Source organism: Poecile atricapillus, chromosome 1 (assembly GCF_030490865.1).
Source record: "Poecile atricapillus isolate bPoeAtr1 chromosome 1, bPoeAtr1.hap1, whole genome shotgun sequence".
In the NCBI taxonomy this organism is placed as follows: domain Eukaryota; kingdom Metazoa; phylum Chordata; class Aves; order Passeriformes; family Paridae; genus Poecile; species Poecile atricapillus.
In genome coordinates, this window is record NC_081249.1 from 3,607,250 (window position 1) to 3,627,472 (window position 20,223).

Here is a 20,223-nt window from a genome sequence, read left to right on the forward strand (position 1 = left end):
ACAGGGACGGGGATGGGGACAGGGACCGGGATGGGGATAGGGACCGGGATGGGGATAGGGACCGGGACGGGGACAGGGATCGGGATGGGGACAGGGACCGGGATCGGGACCGGGACGGGAATCGGGACAGCCCCGTGTCCCGCCGGCATCGCCTCGTCACCCCCAGCTTCGGCTCCAAGGAACACATCCAGACGGCTCCGGAACGCTCGCAGAGATGAGGACTCCACCGCTTCCCTGGGCAACTTCTTTCAAGGATTAACCATCCTTTCAGTGAAGAAAACCACCCAGATATCCCGTTTAAACCGCCCCTGACTGAACTCGATGCAGTTTATCCCTGGCAGCAGAGCCCGACCCCCCCGGCTGTCCCCTCCTGCCAGGGACTTGTGCAGAGCCACAAGGGCCCCCTGAGCCTCCTTTGCTCCAGGCTGAGCCCCTTTCCCAGCTCCCTCAGCCCCTCCTGGGGCTCCAGACCCTTCCCAGCTCCGTTCCCTGCCCTGGACACGCTCCAGCCCCTCCAGGGCTCTCCTGCACCAGCCACAACTGGAGCCAGCCCTGGAGGGGCCTCTCAGAGCCAGCACAGAGGGACAATCCCTGCCCTGCTCCTGCTGGACACACAATTCCTCACCCAGACCAGGGGCCAGTGGCCTCTTGCCCACCTGGGCACCCCTGGGCTCGTGTCCAGCCCCTGGCACCGGCACCCCCAGGGCTTTTCCAGCCCCTCTGCCCAGCCTGCAGCTCCGGGGGGTTGTTGTGACCCAAGGGCAGGACCCTTGGCCTGGATGAACCAAATAAGAGCACAGTGACATTCCAGGTGTATGTACAGCTTTACTTTGGTCCACTAACACATGTACATCATCAAAGCCTTTAACAGGAAAGAATTTGATTCCTTTACGATTCTATCCTGCACTTCAATGTTTCCCTCTGTTTATGCTGCCTGATCACCATCACAGATTCAGGCCCTGCTTTAAAACAAACCAAAACACCCCCCAAAAGTCACATTAAATAAAGATCCTACTTTAAAATGTCTACTACTACTTTGCTTCCCTGAGTACAGCTAGACCAAACCAAAAATGCTCACTTAAAAGGAAGGTGAAAGGACTCCTAGTTCTGTAAGAGTCAGCATGCTCCTTTAAATAAATTAAAAATAAATAAACTCTTAAAGGCTGAAAAACTCAAAATACCTTTCCAGTTTAATAATTTCTCTTCCTACTGTCTTATGTGTATAAAATTAGAAAATACAGACCAGCACATGCTTTGCCTAGAAAACAGAAGTGTTAGGGTCCCTAAGGCAGTGGTTCCCCCTGGGATCTACAGCTCCAGAGGCCAGAACCTTCTCCAGCTTTCAGGGATCACCATGAACCCATGTGTGCAGTGACAGAATACAGCACCTGAAAGAAAACCAGCTTTGTGAATCTAAGACTAGTTAGAAATACAAAAATGCCAGCTATATTTTAGCTGTTCAAACTGAAAATTAATAAAAACTCTGATGTTCAGTTCAGTTATTCCCAAATTGGGGGTTGCACTCCAGAAAACACTGAAAATAAGCTGCTAAACAATGAAGTTTATGGAAAATATAAAAAAATAGTGCTTACTAGTTTATAACAAAGTTTGCTCCTCAAACAAAACACAAAGCCACCTTCAAATTTCATCACTAAACACAACTGTGTATGTATTTCAGAAACCAAATAAAGAACCCAGATAAACATTTATCTTGAATTTACAAAATTCTGCTGCATCCTATTAAAGAGTGCTCTAAATAAAACTGCCTGGGGCAAGAACAATTTAAATTATTTTTGGACTTTACATGGAAGTTTTAAGGAAGAAAAAAAAAAAAGTATTTCTCTATGCTGAGCTAATATCCAGGATAGCAAAAGTGATGGTAAATGCAGCCAATGTCAGTGAGGGTGGTGCAGAAGTGGCTCTCACTGATGCCAGCTCCCCTTTCTGTGATGCATTTCCATTTGTACAGGGTGTTCTGTCATTATTCACCAGCACTGTGCAGCTACACTGCATTTTTTTTACCCCCAAACCCTTCCAGATCCTACTACCAGTCCAACCTGCTGGAAAACCAATTCCCAAACTTGCTATTTCAGTTCAAATGAGCCAGGTTAGGATAAATCTGATATTCTGCCACATCTAGTGACTGATGAAATCGGGAATCACCGAGGTTTTCCAGAGTGTGAGAAAGGGAAGCTGCAGAGCAGAGGAGGAACCCTGGAGTGGGGAAGGAGCAGAGATTCCCTGGTGTTGGGCTGGGGGCCACCACCGTGGGGCTCCCACCAGCACAATTCCAGGGAAAATGAAGAATTCAGAGTCGCTGTGTGTTTTGTTGATATGTGTTCAAAAACAGGGACTTGCACACATTTTCCTGGAGAAATTGTCTTTCTTGTCGCCAGGAGCCACCTCAAACATTGTGAAAACAGGAGATATACTGCAATGCTCAGAAATTGGTAAGGTTTAATCAATGGGAAATCCAACATTCAAACACTTGGAATACGGAGGAGCAACAGAAACGTAGCAAAAAATGGTCTGGAATGTTGGAATCCTGCACCTCAAGCTTTCCACGCATAAAGAAAACAGAACAAGTGTTTTGTTTGTTTTTCTGTTTTATAAAGAAAACACACAAAAACCCTTTAGGCCCAAGAGTTCACCTGCATTTCATTATCTTAAAGTTTACAGTATAGAAGTCACATTAATGATGTACTACCTGTCAGCAGAACCCTCTGTTCACCAAAGCCTCTGGAACTGGTAAATCAACTTCTTCACTGGTAACTGCTTATCAGCAATGCAAGTACAGAACGTTTAACACCTGCACTGAGTCAAGCTGGGAAGTTATCAGCCTTTTCATTCCTCTTTGAAAAGAAGAGGAAACCCGAAATCCACCAGGTTTTTAGAGTGTGTATTATTATTTAGAAGCCTGTTACTATTGTAGATGATTTCATACAGCATTAGAGATGTTTGAAATCTGTTCTTGAATGTTGCATGACCTAGGTAGTATTTCATTGCAGCACCCATAACAATAATACTCAACATACTGCTATTAACCTGTTTGCAGTGTTTTAACATTTCTTAACTCTTGTCTATATGTAATAAAATACCAGTAAAGACAAAAAAATTGCCCCTATAATGAGGCACATTTTGGCATCTGTGCTAAATGCTGCTACATGGGCAGGCAAGTGCAAGTCAAAATATGAAAAAGGAGCAAGTCATCATCTAATCACATTCATAACTTTTTCATAGAAAAATATAAATATATTCCCTGAAATGTAGGACAAAGAAGAGCCAGCACCCATCAGGAGTTCTAGTGCTATTACCATAAAAAAAAAAAAAAAAAGGAAAAAAAAAGGAAAAAAAAAAGGAGAAAAAAAAAAAAAACAAAGAAAAGGAAAAAAGAGATGGGCTGGCTTTCCTTTTGTTAAGGTTACGTTTCGCAGCCGGCGTCCTCGAGGGCGTCATCGTCGCCGTCGTGGTAGCGCACGGTGCGCCGGCCGCCGTTGCGCGTGCGGATCTTGGAGCGCCGCCGCGCCCGCCTGCACTCGCCGTACTCCACCTCCTCCGAGTCCTGCTCCTGGCTGCCTTTCCACCGTTTCCTCCGCTGCGGCCTCCTGGAAGGCTTCAGTGAGTCGTAGCTTAGGGTCTCTTTCCTGACGGGTTTTGATTTCCTCTTGCGCTTCCTGGTTTCCGTGGCGTCGCTGCAGATGGTGGTGTCGCTTCCAGAGTCCGAGGAGAAACAGGTGAAGTTGGCTTTGGAGCTTCCTGCAGTCCCAGGTGCTTCCACATCCTTGGAGACGGAGCTTTTCTCCTCCTGCTTCCCCCCTGCTTCGGATTCTGTTGTTTCTTTAAAGTCATTCACTGGTTTTAATCTCTTGAAAGAAGCTCTGGGTTTTCTATTTGCTGCTGCTCTGGTATTTTTAGTTTCAAGTTTAGCCAAGTCAGAATCTACCTCCTCTTCAGAGTTACTCGTACAATGGTTGTGGGTTGAAGCTGCCTGCCTAGAAATTCCCCAGTTTCCCCCATTTTCTACCCTGTGGTTTGTGGAATTCTCCTCTGAGGAGTCGTAGTCAAAATTATTCAGAGCTGCAGCACAGAGGGGTTTGTGTGGCCGCGTGTGGTTATTGCTCTGCTTCCGAGTCTCTGTCTCCGAGTCAGTCCTTTCATTCTCAGACTCAATGATATATTTCCTTTTAGAAACAGAAGACTCAGGGCAGGAAGGTTTTTTCCTGCCAGAAACCTGCTCACTCTCATTTTCAGACTTGGAACAAGCCTCCACCTCCGAGCTGTTGAACAGCTTCTTCCTGCAGGCTGAGGACACGCTGCCCTGGAGCTGCTTGCGGTTCTTTCTGACTGGGTAAACGCTTTCTGAGCTGGATAATTCCTCCTTTGCATCGCTCATTATCTTGATCTTGCTGGCTGCCAGCGTGGCACACCTGCGGGGGTTCTTCTTCTCCCCCAGGCTGGACACCTTGATGTGTTTCTTGTAGTTGATGATGCACGTCCTGCTCCGCAGCACTTTGGCGCTTTGGCCGGCCTCCTCTGATGTTGGCTCTGCAAAACAGAGAGGTCACAGTTGTTTTTAATGTCTTACATTCCTGAAATTGTTAGTTTACTATGCCCAAACACTGCCACTTTTAATTAAATACACTAATACTGAGTTTTATTTTGATTTCAGCTGTTGAGTGCAATTTATCTCAATTCTTTACTAAAAATACCATCAGAATCCCAGGGATCGTTTTAACTCTTGAGATTGTCGCTTTTAAACCTTTTCATGGTCTCAAAAGAGCTTTCTTCAGCCAATATCCTTTTAATTAGCTCAGACATTACAAATTCCCTCACTTAGCAAACACATGCTGTCATATTATTAATACATGCTGTCATATTATTAATACTTGTATCATTAAAAGTTGTAGTTTTCTTACTAGAATAAAACTTGCAACATTAATTATACATTTTAGACCTTTTTATCCTAAAAAATGAACTGTAATATTTCACATGGATGAAATTTCATATTTCCCAATTTTAGATTGTTTCAAGTGGAGGACATTGAAATCCTTCAGCTCCTTAGTGACTTTACACTCAGACTGCTGCTAACAGTGAATCTTCCATTCAGTGTTTTTTAAATTAATACAGAACTTGCTTATGTTGTTTTAAAACAAATACATGTAAATCATGTATTATGAAGATCAGTGTTTCCCTTCTAAATAAAACAATTCATACATATGAATAAAAAAAAAATCTGCAGTTCTTGAAGTAAATTTAAAAGAATAAACAAAGAGGGAAAAATTATGAGACAAATTTGAATGTCCAGTCTGAGTACCAGAATTAATAATCTCTTCATATACCAAATCCGGCCCTTATTTAAATGTAGATCCTTTTATGTATTACTCCAGTATATTTATGTTTTTACATTTTCAAAGGATAATTTATTTCTTTTTTTGTTAAAGAGTTTCCAGAAATGATACATGAATATTACCACTTGCAGTAGTTGTATTGTGTAATGTTATGGCCAAAGCACATTTCTGCTGCACACTGCAGAATGCTGTATAAAAGGTGAATTAATCCACAGACTAAAAAGAAAAGTTAGATCTTATACACTGTCCTCCTATTATTAAACAGCTAGAACACAAGCCTAAAGAAATCCATCCTTTCTGCAAACCTGCCAGAATATTAAAATTATACTTCGTATACAACACCTTAAATTTGGAACAAATCTATAATAAAATGTATTGAAATTCCCCATGGAACATCCAGAATTAAAAGCTGCGAAGGTCCAGCCAGGTGGCACAGGCAGAAAGAGGGAGCATTAAACCAAGTACCCCAGAAACTGGAAGAGGTTTTAAAAGACACAAAGATGTGAAAATCTGATTCATCAGGGTGTCCTGGAGCTCAGGCCAAACTCCAGACCTGGAATATTAGGCAGGAAAATCCAGCCTTAGCTCCAACCAGCTCAGCTGCAGGGGGCACTACAGCCCACAAGGTACTGCCACAATTTAGCTGCAAACTTTGCTTTCAACCTTTTCTGATATATAAAATCCCATGCTAAACTCTAAACAGACATTCCAGAAATACATATAGACTTGTTTCACATATCAAAATAGATTATATGTTATTTATATTATATATATTTAAAAAATAACCGAAGCAAAGCTTCCACATGAATTGTTCAGCTGGCTAATTTAGCAGTGTGTATATTCACATATATAGTTACATTTATATGTATATATAATACATATTTATTTGAAATATAGAAACTCTTCAAGTATGGCCCTATTTACACATTAAATGTAAGATCTTGGGACAAAACAAGTAAATATTTCTTGTGGAAAACTGTCAAGACAGAGTCATGTTAACAGACAGTAATTTTCTAAGATTTTTAAAGCACACTGACTTGGAAGGATTACACCAAACACCAGCCTCTGAACAGTCTTTCAAACTCCAATCAGGACCATTCCCTGATTATATGAAGGCACAATGTACATGACCTGGTTTAATAAACATCAGCATCATTCTCATAAGCTTAAAAAAAAACCCCAAACCAACTCTCTAAATCATGATCAGCCAGCACACAAAGATCTCAGAGACAGGTAAAATTACAGAAAAAAATCCAAAAATAAAATAATTTAACTTTCTGAAACAAGCGGAATATAAATCCTACTTCTGCCAAGCACCTGTCTGTGTTAAGGACTCTAAACATAATTGACAGAATAAAATCTCCAAGTCAAGTTTCAGGTTCTGGCACACACCATGGATGTGAGAATAATTTAAATACCTTTCCATCAAATTCATTTTGAAAAACTATCAATAAAGTTACTTCAAACTGAAAATAACAGTTATAAATTTGCTGGAGCACAGAAAATCTCAACAGAAAATTCAGGCAAGGTAACAGACGGTTTTGGTTACCGAAATCCTCAAAACAAAGAGAAAACACTCTGCTCTTTTAGAGCTTTTCTCAGTCATCTACTCAGCATTAAAAAATAGAGGAATTAACTTTAAAAATATTACCTTTCCTAACGATTTTTGTTTTTCCTTTCCTCTTCCTCATCTTTGCTTTTGCAGAAGTTTCACAGTAATTGTTATTATTGGAGTCACTCTCCGAGTCCGAATCAGAGGAGTGATGGAAGCTGGAGGCAGCTCCAGGTTTGGAACGCCTCACAATCTTAGTGGGCACCAAGCTCTCCCACACTGAACTCTTCTCCTCTCTGGCTTCTGCTTCAGATTCTGCTGTGTCCTCTAAATCACTCAAGACTTTTGCTTTTTTTAAAGGAGGGGAGAGCTGCAGCCCAGAGGCTTTCCTGCCATTCCACCTGTCCAACTCAGAGTCCGCCTCATCCTCAGAATTGCTCACTGCAGGCTTGTGATGTGTAGGTGTTGATTGGTCAGAAGCCTTTTGGCTGCCCCCATCCTCAGAATTATGGCTTTTGGAGTCCTCCTCTGAAAAGTCTAAGGTGGGACTTTTCACTTTGGGAGACACAGAGCAGACGGGACCCCGGAGCTGTCTGTACCCATTGCTCTGCCAGCTCTTCTGCTTGGTCTGCGTGTCAGGCTCAGAATCCGAGCTTCCATTCTCAGATTCGCTGACAAATTTCCTTCGTGGAGCAGAGCAGCCAGTCTGAGAGAGAGTTTTCCTCTTGGTGAGCTGCTCTTCTATTTCTTTGTCACTCTCAGACTTTAGGCCTGCCTCATCCTCAGATCCCTCCAGCAGCATTCTCCTGGCGGCGGCCGAGGCGTTCCGGTGCGGCAGCTTCCTGTTCCTGCAGATCCCGATGCTTTCTGAGCTTGATATCTCTTCCTCCACATCACTCATCAGCCTCAGTTTGTTGGCAGCCACGGCAGCACTCCTGCGTGGGATTTTCCTGTGCCTGCCCTTGCTGTTGCTCAGGGACTCGGATGTCACCACTGAAGTATTTTCAGAGTCGCTTCCATGTAACTTTTTCCTGATGGCTTTCCTCGCATTCCCGTTCTCCTGAAGAAGTGCTCCTGTGTAAAGGAAAGCAGGGAATAATACCTTAAATATGAAATAGCAACTCTGAAGTCTTGTCAAAACTGGGACAGATTCAACCCACAGATATGAAGCATGAAATATATTCCTAGTGACAGGTGCTTTTGCTGTCATAAATTCCAGATTCATTCTGGTTTTGTGACAATTAGAACTTCTTTATGAATTGCTGCTTTTTTTCTTCAGATATGTTGCAAGTCATTCCCTCTCACCAGGCTCTTGGTTTTTGCCCTCTTCCCCCTAGTCATGAAAAAATCTTTTCAAAAGCTGAGTGTAGTATTTGAGAGCTTCAAAATTAACACCAAGAACAAAATGAGCATCTCACACATACAATTTAAAAAAAAAATACTAACTCCTCTCAGTTCTTTTTATAAATATATATGAATATAAAAATTTGGACTTTTCTTCCTATTCACAAGCAACTCCTGCCACCCTACCTGTCTGTTTCCTCTGAGCAGCTCGGTTCCGAGTCAGCCTGCGACTGCTGTTCCTCCTGCACACCCCGTTGTGCAGGGGAGAGGACACAGGAGCCCCAGAACAGCCTTTGCCGTCTTCTGAGCTGCTTGAGGAGGATGAAGATGAAGAGGAAGTAGATGAAGAAACCCCAGAACCTTCTATTTCACTCTCTGTTTAAAAAAAAAAAAAAAAAAATAAAAAATTGGCAGTTAGAATTCTAAACAGCTTCCAGTTAAGTGTTACATTTTGCTGCTCCTGGAATCTTCAGGATTTCCTCACATTATCTTAAAATGCATTCTCATGCCTGAGTGTCTTACAGGGATCAAACTGATACCTCAACAAAATCCATATTCATGCCATGTTCAGTGACAGGAAGCTTCTTTAACCTGCATTCAAGTTTCAATTAAGAATAAAACAGCTCTTTTCAAACACCAGATTTAAGTGAAAAGCATGTTTAAAAAAAACCCCAAAACACAGAACATTTTCTAACAGATTTTACCAGAACTTGCTTTCTTATTCTTTGAAATAAGCTGAGTTTTTGTCAAGGTGAGGTGTAGGGGAAAAGACAGGAAAGCTTTGAAGTCTCAGAAACATTTGCTAATTGTGGATAACAAGTTTTATTTTACATATACACATATATGGGCATATAATCTGTAATTTATATAGCATCAATTATCAAATACTCTAAGCTATCCTGTTGACAGATTTCTTCATTAATAAAAGTAAATTTACTGTATTCCACACCATTTCAAAGCAAAAAATTATATAGAGTACACAAATATTTTTATAACATTTGCTGTAAATAATCTAAGTGTCCAAAATCCAGTAAAACACAAAATTCTGCATCACACAAAACCCCTAAACCTGGTGTAAAAAAAATTCCATGTTAAAAACCCAAAGCTCACTTAACAACTCAGAATGCAAACAGCAGCAATTCTAAATTCTGACCTGATGATAAAGCAGAACAATTAGTTAGTGTTGTGGTTCTGGCTTTCCCATTCCTCTCAAAGGATGCCAGGCAGGTGGAATCCGAGGATTCTCCCGAGGAACTCTGGTTGTAGGAGCCAGCGTTGGGTTTATGGCTTGTGACACAGGCGGCTCTGCTTGAGGTAGGCTGAGGAAAAGAATCTTCCTGCTCAGATTCAAGTTTGGCCTGAGACTTCAATGGTTTCTGCTTCAGATTTCTAGTGAGAGATAAAGCAGTGAAAGCAATACAGGTTGTTAAACTAGGAGAGAAAGGCAGTTAAGTATTTTAACAGTATTTAATATGATTTTGTAGTTCTGGGAGGGTATTTTATGAGCTATTGTGGTGTGGGACAATTCTGGCAAAGATAAATATGAAGTACTTGCATTAAAGTAACAGTCTGCACTTCTAGGGAAGTCATACAAGAGGAGACAACCTTTCTCTGCTCTAAGAAACAGAATTTAATGGTGGATGTCCTCCAAACAATTCAGGTTCTCCTATTTTCACTGCAGCAGCAGCCTCAATTCCTGTTGGATTCCCAGCCTCTGGTTAACTGCACATGAGACTCCAACTAAATGTTATCCAGGGAAACATTATTCCACAATAAACTGAGTTCCCAACACACACAAAGTGGAACCCTACAGACAAGTTCACTGTTTAAAATAAAGAAAACCTCACTAATTTGATCCTTCCCTATCTCCACATGTCTGAATGCTACCTGCCATACTGTTCAGTTCGTTATTTTCACCTACAGAACTGTTTTGTCAGATTTTTCCTTACATTGCAGGTTTCCAGACATTCATCCAGGTGCACAAGGCGTACAATTTCTGGTATCCCAAACCTCACTTCTGCTGTGCCCCACTGAACAGTCACACACAATTCTCCAGACAGGAGCACAAATGAGATTCAAAAAGACAATTTCTGCCTATCTTGACATGTGGTTATTTTGAAGTATAAAAGTAATCTCCTGAAATTAGATTTTTTAAAAAAAATAAAACTCTTACTCCTACCCTTTCCCTGCCAGAGAAGGAAGACTGGACAGGAGCAGAAGGGAAAAGTTCCATTTCAGTAATTTACCACATTTAGCTTTTGTAATTTGTCCCATTTTGTTCCACATGCAAATTAAGAACAGGAGTCAATCATGTCAAACAGCAATTTGTGTCAAAAGCTTGTTTGCCTTCAAGACAGAAAAGGGAAATCTGGCTCCCAACTGAATGCTACAGCAAATAACAATTTCTAGAAATTCCATGGGACTGACTTTATTCTGTAGGTTACAAAATATATAATTTATGCAGGTTTTAATCTTTGTAATATATCCAGCAAGTAAACCTTTGTTTCATTCCTCATTATTTTAGTTAAATATTGACTTTCTGATTCAAATATTAAAGAAAAACTCAACCTTTTCTGCTCTTCTGTCTCTTTGTATTTCTCAGTTTTTTACTATTAAAAAAAACTCCTTTTTTAAACATACTTTTCCTACTGCATTAAAATTATAAAAAGTCTCACTGGGGTTACAAACCATTTAAAAATCCAGTTGTTCCCCTCTTCACAGACTAAATGTGAGTCAACAAGAATACCAATCAGCTGAGACAGATCTTTACAACTTCATAATTTGAGTACCTGAGCATTTTGGTGGGCTGCTGCACTGAGCTTTGATTATTAAATCTTCTTGTGTACCTCTGGTTTCTCCGTAGCTTTTCGTTCTGTTTCTGCCCATTTTTGAAATCTGAAACAATTCTTTGGATTTTCTCTTCAAACAGTGCTGACAATCTCAAGGTCATACTGTAAATCTAGGTAAGGAAATGGTTTCTATTAAAAACAGAGCCTTTGATCCAAGACTAGTATTTGTAATATTAAAAACTGCACAGAAAAGCAATAGGGAAATGCACAGGAAGTCCTGTATAACACCAAATAATCAGGAAATGAACATATTAAATATTTCTGTTCTATTTCTCCCCACTATCTACCAACCAGCAGCTTTATTAAAAGTACTGATAAACAAATTGCAAAATAAGATTTAATTTCATTAAGACATTTACAGCTACCTTTGACTTTTTGTTTGGAGTATAAGATTTTGCATTACTGAATATCAGTCTGATGTCTTTGCACAGTTCCATTGGAGTGTCATAATTCCCAGCTTCCAGAGTTTCCTTCACTGTACCAAAATCCATTGGAGTGTCTATAATATGTCTGTAATCCTATTAAAAACATATGAAAAAAAGATTTCTGTGAAAGCATAAAGGAAAAAAAAACCACAACACTTTTGAATTTTATTTCTGTCTTTTAGGAGTAGCTAAAATAATACAAATTATCTTCAGCAGCAGTGGAAAGAGAATCACCACAGCAGAAAGCAATACTTTTGAGACAGGTTGATTTAAAATCTCCTTTTCATGATCCACTGAATTTTACTGTGAGAAACAACAACAAATGTAGTATAAAAAACAGCCAAAAGAAGCCCCAAAACACAATGACCACACAAAAATCCCCAAATCATACCCCTTCAAAACATCTCAATCTTTCTTTCTCTACTGCTCATATTTTTTAAGAGAACCTCAAGGTGTTTTTAAAACCTGAAGTGAGACTCAAAATGTGGAGTCACCAGGAGAGGTTATGTGCTGTAAAGAAGATTTTTTTCCTTTAAAATTAGTTTGTTGTGTTTTTAGAGAAAAAAAAGAGACTGAGAGGGCAGGTGAGATTACCATGAACAGCTAAAAGAGGGGAAAAAAAATCAAATTCATAGCTCAGGCTCAGTAAACAGATTTTAGACTGTCAATAAACTTGTTTTAATTATGAAAATTCAGATTTTTATAAAATACTTCCCTTACAAGGCATAGTGAGACAGCAAGAAAAAAAAGGATCAATTAAGGTTATCAAGGACAACTTACTGGATATTGATCCAAATCAACTGGCTGCCTGAAAGGTTCAGAGTCCTCACACTGGAAAATTAAATTCACCAGTTCCATGCACTGCTTCTTCCAACAGTTTTCATCATAGCCACTTTTCAGGTTTTTTCCTTTTCTTAAGCCCCGTCCCTTTAGGGGGGAAAAAAAATGTTAGGAAAAGTATTACTGGAATAGAGCAAGAAAAAATTCAACCTGATTTGGGTTGTAAGTAAAGATTGCCCAACTCACTTTTCTTCTCCTGTAGGATGTTCTGGGAACACATTTTTCATCATCCTGTACAAAATAAAATGAATTATCTTAAAAGTGATGTAGAAAAAAAATGGAGGCTAAAAACATCATTAGATTTGAGACTGGCAAAATTAAATTTTCTTCTTAATTCTTTCAATAAAACAAAAGATAAGCATAAAAAAAATACAACACAGCATCTGGGATACTTGGAAAGCAATATCCTAGATAAGGACAAGGAGTCCTTATCTAGGACTGGAGTCTGGAATCTTCAGTGGTTTGAGAAAAGGAAAAACCACCATCAGAAATTGCAATTAGAAGTTACCCAACAACTTTGAACTTCAGTGATTAAATACTACCAGTAATGCAGTTGACTGACAATAAATTACATAAAACATTCATAACAATTCCCAATACAGTCCATGTTTGTATTAGCTATGCAAATAACTCAGCCATTTTATCAACAATATTTGAGGGTTTCTGGTATTTTCTTACCACCATAAATTACTGGAATTTTCCACAAGAAAACCCCAACTTACCAGATCAGCATCATGACAATCTTGTTCATCATCTGTTGTGCTACATAATTCAAAAATGTTTGTACAGTCCTGGTCACTGCAATGCAATTAAATCTCTGTTACTGGAATAGCAAAAGGAGAGCTGTTGTTTCCTAAATTAAACTCAGCCACAACCAAGTGCCCCATATAAAAGGGAAGACAGGAACTGAGTATTAACTGGAATATAAAAATCAGGGTTAGGGATTTGAAAGGGGCCTGCCTACACTTATTTTGAAACAAACCTCCCAGTTTATTTTAACCTTTCAATCAAGTCAGACAAGCTACAACAGGAACTTCTACACAAAAGTTATTTTTTACAGGCTGAGCTACTTAACATACTCAATATCAAGTGACATTTTGGGGCTGTTATACCAGGAAAAAATGTAAAATACCTCTAAACATTTCAGTACTTAAGGTAACACTAAGAATTACATACCTGTCCTTACAGTGCACCGAAAAGAGTCAAAACAGGGCTCATCAAAAGGATATTGAGCTGTTTTCACTCTCCACTGTTCAAAACCATGAGGATTCAAGCAGTATTTAAATTAAAATGCCACTTACTTGATAAACTTTAGGAGCTGGGTGGTGATTTTTTTTGCAGCTCTGGCAATAGCACTCCCAGGCTCATTGAAGGTTCTGGCATTGCTTTCAATGTATCTGACTTCCCAAACCAATGCTGAAATTCTCCTTCAAATTAGAAAATATTGCACCTTTAATACTAAAGAAAAGCTTAAAACCAGCAAAAATTGTATCTCTGTATTGGATATTATATAATTATATTCAATCTAGATGCCCTCTGTTTTATGTCCCTTTAGGGCAGTCTCAAACTTTTCCTTTACATGGAGAACCCAAGGAGGCAAAACCAACAATGCACATCTTTCATCACTCATTCTTGATAATTCATCCTTAGCCAGTCTGTGATATAAACTCAGTTCAGCTGGCCAAGTAAGCACTAGCATTTGTTACCCTTAAATCATAATATACCACTGAAATCATCCCAAGGACTGTGGATTTCCTGGAATCTTTAGAAACACAAGCATTTTTAAAAAGTTTACATGTGACTTATTCAAAAGGAGGGGGAAGAGTATAATTTAATCACTACCCTAAATTATCTCATTTCCTCTGGAAATATCAGAAGCTGCTTGTAACAAAGCCCTGAGAAAAGGAACACAAGTTGAGTCATATCTGAGGAACTTTTAATTAATAAATACAAAGCAGAAGCAATTAAAAAGGAGTGACCAGAGCTTTGTCCAATTACATTTTTAAAGACACCTCAGCTACAATGTCCCTGTCTTCCCTTAAAGACCTTGCACTGAGGCCAACTGAGCACTGAAAACAGTGCCCCTTGTGAGAAACTACAAATTGAAATTATAACTTGATAGAAATGAGCTGCCACAAACGTGTAATTTCATTTTTACAACTCATTTTCCCAATTCCTTATATCTGTGAAGGAGAGATACCCCAAGTCTGCAGTTCTTCACCTACAGAATTGCCAATTATTTTTAAATACCTTTTTTTTTCCATCTTATACAGGAAAAAAATCACTATTAATGTTTCTTCACTGTATTTACAGACACACTGAATGCAAGTCCAGATGAAGAATATACTTAAATTTCTTTTCAAGCTATGGCTGATCAGCACATCCAGCAAACCAGAGCGTTCTCACACTCTTCCCTCTTTCTCTTCTCTAAGTTTTTGTCCTTTTATCCTTTAAAATGCTGCTGTTAATATTTAAACATTTCACCTCCTGTGTTTAAGCTCATTTCTGAAAACAGCAAGAGCTTAACCTTCTTCATATTCTAAGTAACTGAAGGACAGCACTTCAAAATCTGGACTGCCATCAGCACTGAAGTAACTTCACGGGAGTTTTTTTAATATTTGCTGATTTCAAATAGTGAATTTCTCCAAGAGAGAATGTCAGGGTTTATTGTAATTCTGAAGGGTCCCAAAATGAGTTTCTCCCTGGTTCCCTGGTAGCACTGACCTGTAGAACCTGTTGGCCAGCCGGGTGCGGATGGTGTTGAGGTCTGTGGGATACGCGATCACCGTGCAGTACTTGGGGTACGTGCACAGATCCACTGGGCCAGCAAAAGCTGCTGAGATGTCTGGTTAAAAACAGCAAGAACAGAAAAATTTAACTGTTTGACCTTATTTTTGGACAGCCTGAAGGAGCTGACAGGAAAGACAGAGACAATTGCCAAGGGCTGCAGGAATTGCCAGGAGCCAGGGAATGGCTGCCAGTGGCAGAGGGCAGGGCTGGATCTTGGGCAGGAATTGTTCCCTGGCAGGGTGGGCAGGGGCTGGGATGGAATTGCCAGAGCAGCTGGGGCTGCCCCTGGATCCCTGGCAGTGCCCAAGGCCAGGCTGGACATTGGGAGCTCCTGGGACAGTGGGAGGTGGCCCTGCCATGGCAGGAACTGGACTGGCTTTCAGGTGCCTCCCAAGCCAAGCCATTCTGGGATTCTATTTCAAAGCCTGTAGGTCCATGACAAGTGAGCTGGGTGTTATAAAATCCAATGATGTATAAAATCAAAGATCTCAGTACAAACACAAAGAACTGCACAGAAAAACACTTGCTCATTACAGTACTTTATCACAGGGAATTTTTAAAGGATGCTATGGATATTCCAGGCTGTTTATAAATGTAACATCAGGAGAAAACCACCTGAAGCTCAGCTCACACTCACCAAGAGTCATGAGCTGATCAATCCCACGGATAATCCGTTCACAGGCCTCATCACGGGACTTCATCCCCCACTCCCCCTGCTGGGGTTTGTACAGGAGCTTCTCCACCTCTTCCAAAGTCACAGAGACACTCGCTCCTAATTCTTCAGGCTGATCAACTAAAGAGAGCAAATTGGGGAAGGAGTGAGAACAAGAGCAATAGTTGAGCACTCACACTTCTGAAATAATTGTATGCTTGCAACTGACAAAAAAAATCCTTGCCTTGAAGTAGAGTTTAATGCTAAGGCTGTGGGAAAAAAATTACACAAAACAGGCACAAACAGCAAAATGTTTTAAGTTCTGTTTTTCTGCAGTTTTGCTTTAAGTTTATTTCTCTCTTTCACAGCTTATTCAGTAACTGCTCCCTTAGTATCTCCCAAACTTTCCTGCTCCCTCCCAGCTGGTAACTGGCAAGTACTGGAAAAGTGAAATATTCAGACAAACCACAAATGACACTCTTTTATTTACAGATAATCTGGATTTGACCAGCAAAGTTTATAAATTGTTTGTTTTAAACTATGTGCAGTAAGGATTTACTGCCTGGAAAGAATTTTATTTATATTCTTCTTGCACCCCCCCATATTAGAGTATACTACAACAAATGTGAAGTTTCAAACTTAAGATGTTTTTTGAAACCTGACATTTGGAAGTAGCAGGTTTTATTCTGTAAGTCAGAGCTACACATTTGAAGTAGTTTTTTCATTGCTCTGGAATATTCAAAAGGAAAAAATAGAGGTATACTCAAATAATTTCATTAAATCTGAATCAAGACTGTCTTTAAGACAGGAACCACCTCAGGTCCACTACCTGCATGAAACAAAGTAACTGGAAACAGGGAAAAGCACATTAAACTGTTTTATTAAAGGGTTTCTACCTACCATTATCAGGGACTGGTTCCATGTCCCATGGGCTCAGCTTTTCAATTTCACCATTGTCCCATCTGATTCACCAAGTAAAAAAAATAAAATAATAATTTAAAGTTATCTTGATTCAGAAGCATTCCCTCCAATCATATTTAAATCTCAGCCATAAACACATTTAAATTACAGCTATTTGTAGGTATTGACAAAACAAACTGTAAAAACATGAACATAAACAAAGGCATTGGTCTGCAATCAGCAAAAACGAAACATTCTTCATAACCAATTTCAGATTGAAATTGTGCTCCTGATTTTGGCTGTATGCAACTTACCCAATATATAAATCAATTTTACAGAGCTTGTATCAAGAAGATGAAGAAGAAAAATAAGCTGCACATTTGGAAAAGTGAGATAACATCCAGGGGAAGATTTGAGAAAAATACAGGAGAGGATTTTTCTTGCTGATCACAGCAGGAGTTGTGCAAGTCCATGGATTAAGGGAGAATAGGAAGTGAGGAATTTCATATGCTACCATGCAAATTTATGGGGCAGAGGACATTAGGACAAAGAAAATAATATATATAAAATGAAGAAACTGCAGTCAATTAAGGTGCAAGACAAAGCAAAAGCAACACAAGTGTTATTGATAGATCTGGATATTCACTCTGATATCGAACTATTAAGTGTGAACATCATTCTAAGATCTCTCCAAATCCCACCACATTTGGGCAGATTTTTACATGTTTTTAAAAACACAAAATGTCAATGAATTTTGCTACTTCCAAGGTAAGAAATGTCTGACTGGATCAGCTTCACACCTCACTGGTCCAGAGAGGCAGAAGTACCCTGTACCGATGGAGTCCTGGATCCTTCCTACAGCTGGGTTAATCCTTACGTTCCCATTTTTATTTCTTACTACAAGCCTATATCAGAAACCAGATCAGACTGCAGTTCACCAATTTCCCTCCAGAGCTTTGCCAGCAGTCAGAGCTCTCCAGATTCCTGGGTCTACTTCTGATGCCTTAATAAACTCAGATATTTGGTCCAATGCCTCCTGTGTATTTATTTCAAACCAGCTGGAAACTGAAATGATGATGCTCAGAGTATTCTATAACTAAACCCTCTGTTGTTTTGGATTTCTCAATGCTTTAGGAAAACCTGGATCATTCAGCCTGTTTGATTTTTATGAACTATGAGTCCTAAAGCTTGATCTGTCCAGTTCTCCTCCCCAGTTATTGTACAATACTTCACAAGTTGTTGATATTCACAAATAGATGTATTAATTCATAATTTTGCATGTAAGATTTTATCAAGAGTTTAGTACAGCTCAAGCCTCACTTAGTTCTGCTTAAGTTCCACTTGCCCAGGTAATGCCAGGTAACTTCATAATAAATCAAGCTGCTTCTACACAAACACCTATTACTGTCTTGCCAATAAAGCAACAAAAAAATTGAAAATTATCTTCAATTCATTTGTTTTCCATATAACAGTAACAAATTGAAATAAGTGTAAGACCCAGCCAGGTCACAAAACCTAAATACAGCTGCCAAACACCCCAGATATTTTTATACACATATCTTAGGACTGTGCTCTAGAAGAGCTATTTGTAAGGGCAGGTAGAATAAAGTCCTTTGGGAAAGGGATCTTAAGGAACACATCTTCCTTTAAAGCAGCTCTAGACTTTTCTATTAAAGGCTGGTGCATTAAAATACTGAAATATCCTTTAGGTCTTACAGGAGAAAGGAGCCCAGGAAAAACTGGCACCAGGCTTACAAGGCTTTTGTTCATAACTGGAAACTTGATTTGGGAACTGGCCAAGAAAAATCCAGAGCCCACCTGAACTTGCTCCTAAGGAACACCTGTGCTACACAACAAAATACATGGAATGGATGGAATATAGAAGGGAAGAGGCAAGAACTTCAACCTGGGAGTTACTTCCACCTTCCCACCAAGGAAAATCATTGAGAGAGAAGACAAGTAGATGAGACAAGGAACCAAAACATGTAAGACAATCTTGGCAGTCTCACTGGACTGTCTATCAGTTATAGAATTTCCCTTCTTTGTGGTAAGCAACAGGTTCAAAAGCCTTTGAGTGAAAAAGCAATTAAGAAGTTCTCCAAGAATGTTACTGTGATTATTAAATGTACTGTGCAACACATGGGAACTATCCCTGGGCATGATGGAAATAGGAATAATGAATATTCACTGTTTATTCTCCTTACAGTCCTCCCTTGCTGGAGGAAAACCAAGCAAACCAAACCAAGCAAAATTCCAGAATTATCCGTTCAGTGCCTAAAGGAGGTGACAAGAAGGCTGGAGAGGGACCTTCACAAGGGCATGGAGTGAAGGACAAGGGTGAATGGCCTTAAGCTGTCAGAGAGAAGGGTTAGATTAGACACTAGGAAAGAATTCTTGTCTCTGAGGGTGGTGAAGCCCTGACACAAGCTGTCCAAAGAAGTTATGGCTACTCCATCCCTGGAAGTGTCCAAGGCCAGTTTTGGAGCTCTGAGTAACCTGGGATAGTGGAAGGTATCCCTGCCCATGGCAAGGGCTTGGAACTAATGATCGTTAAGGTTCCTTCCAACCCAAACCATTCTGTTTTTCTATTCCAGACAGCTTTGACAGGGCAGGACAAGGTCAATATCCTGAGTCTGAACATTGAAGTCCAGAGATATCTTTGTTTTCCATTCCCCTCCTTTGTGTGAAGGCCTCTTTGTTGATATGAAAAAGGGTGCACAATGTGAAAGACAAAGTGTGAGGACTTGAGGCATAAAGACCTTGATGTCAGCAACCACAGAGGAGATTCAGCATCCCCAAACCAACCATCAGTGCAGACCAATAATTAATATTCACAGAAAACTGCATTGCTTGCTTTGTGGAAGGGACCCAGAATTACTCAGTACAGGAAATGTGAAGAGGTCAACAGCTGCTTTTACCATATTACTACTCATTAACAAGATACCACAAGTTATTACATATCCATATTGTGCTACTTAGAACCATTCTAAGCAGCAACTTAGAACCATTAAGAAGTAACAATACCAGGAGTAAAATAATTTAAATGAACAATTTATGCATTCTCATAGCAATGAGGCAGCTGTGTGAGAGCAAAGGCATTCTAATAACATTGGAAATAAAATCATTTTGTACTCACTTGACACTGTAACACTGGAAGTGACTGTCTGGATACTGAGGCTGATAAGGTTCCTGACCCAGCACTGTCCCAAACCACCAGGCATCGTCAATAATGGAGCGGAACCTGTCGGCTGCAGCAAACACAGATATTCTACTGAGAGGAGGATTTAACTCTGTGGCTTCCACATGCAATCAGAAAAAAATTGATAAACGTACTGTTCCATTTCTTTCCATACTTAAAAGTTCTAGGTCCACTGACATGTAAGAATGTTATTTAGCTTTAAAATAAAAAAAGGAACAGGACAGTCTGGATATGTATTTTGACAGCTGTATTTACATCTACTGCAGGATCTCCAAGGTTCAAATTTCTGACTCTTGCCTACCAGAGAACCCCTCTGACCCTACA

The 20,223-nt window shown here is 39.9% G+C and overlaps 2 protein-coding genes across 3 annotated transcripts in view; one reads left to right on the forward strand and one right to left on the reverse strand.

Annotated features, from left to right (window-relative positions):
* The window catches only part of B3GALT5 (beta-1,3-galactosyltransferase 5), a 359,311-nt gene that overhangs the window by 218,184 nt on the left and 120,904 nt on the right, over window positions 1-20,223 (forward strand). The window lies entirely within an intron of this gene.
* The window catches only part of BRWD1 (bromodomain and WD repeat domain containing 1), a 43,522-nt gene continuing 24,112 nt past the window's right edge, over window positions 814-20,223 (reverse strand). Inside the window, exons 28-41 of one of the 2 annotated variants that reach the window (XM_058834109.1) lie at window positions 19,837-19,948; window positions 16,701-16,762; window positions 15,786-15,941; window positions 15,083-15,203; window positions 13,660-13,785; window positions 13,081-13,156; window positions 12,545-12,589; window positions 12,299-12,445; window positions 11,459-11,611; window positions 11,091-11,203; window positions 9,398-9,633; window positions 8,431-8,619; window positions 7,000-7,974; window positions 814-4,545 (exon numbers count right to left, since the gene is read on the reverse strand). In XM_058834109.1, the coding sequence (XP_058690092.1) occupies window positions 3,422-4,545; window positions 7,000-7,974; window positions 8,431-8,619; window positions 9,398-9,633; window positions 11,091-11,203; window positions 11,459-11,611; window positions 12,299-12,445; window positions 12,545-12,589; window positions 13,081-13,156; window positions 13,660-13,785; window positions 15,083-15,203; window positions 15,786-15,941; window positions 16,701-16,762; window positions 19,837-19,948 (3,635 nt within the window). In that variant the 3' untranslated portion in view covers window positions 814-3,421. Of the gene's footprint in view, window positions 4,546-6,999; window positions 7,975-8,430; window positions 8,620-9,397; window positions 9,634-11,033; window positions 11,204-11,458; window positions 11,612-12,298; window positions 12,446-12,544; window positions 12,590-13,080; window positions 13,157-13,659; window positions 13,786-15,082; window positions 15,204-15,785; window positions 15,942-16,700; window positions 16,763-19,836; window positions 19,949-20,223 lie in introns of both variants that reach the window. The other variant, XM_058834099.1, reaches the window with a different exon arrangement.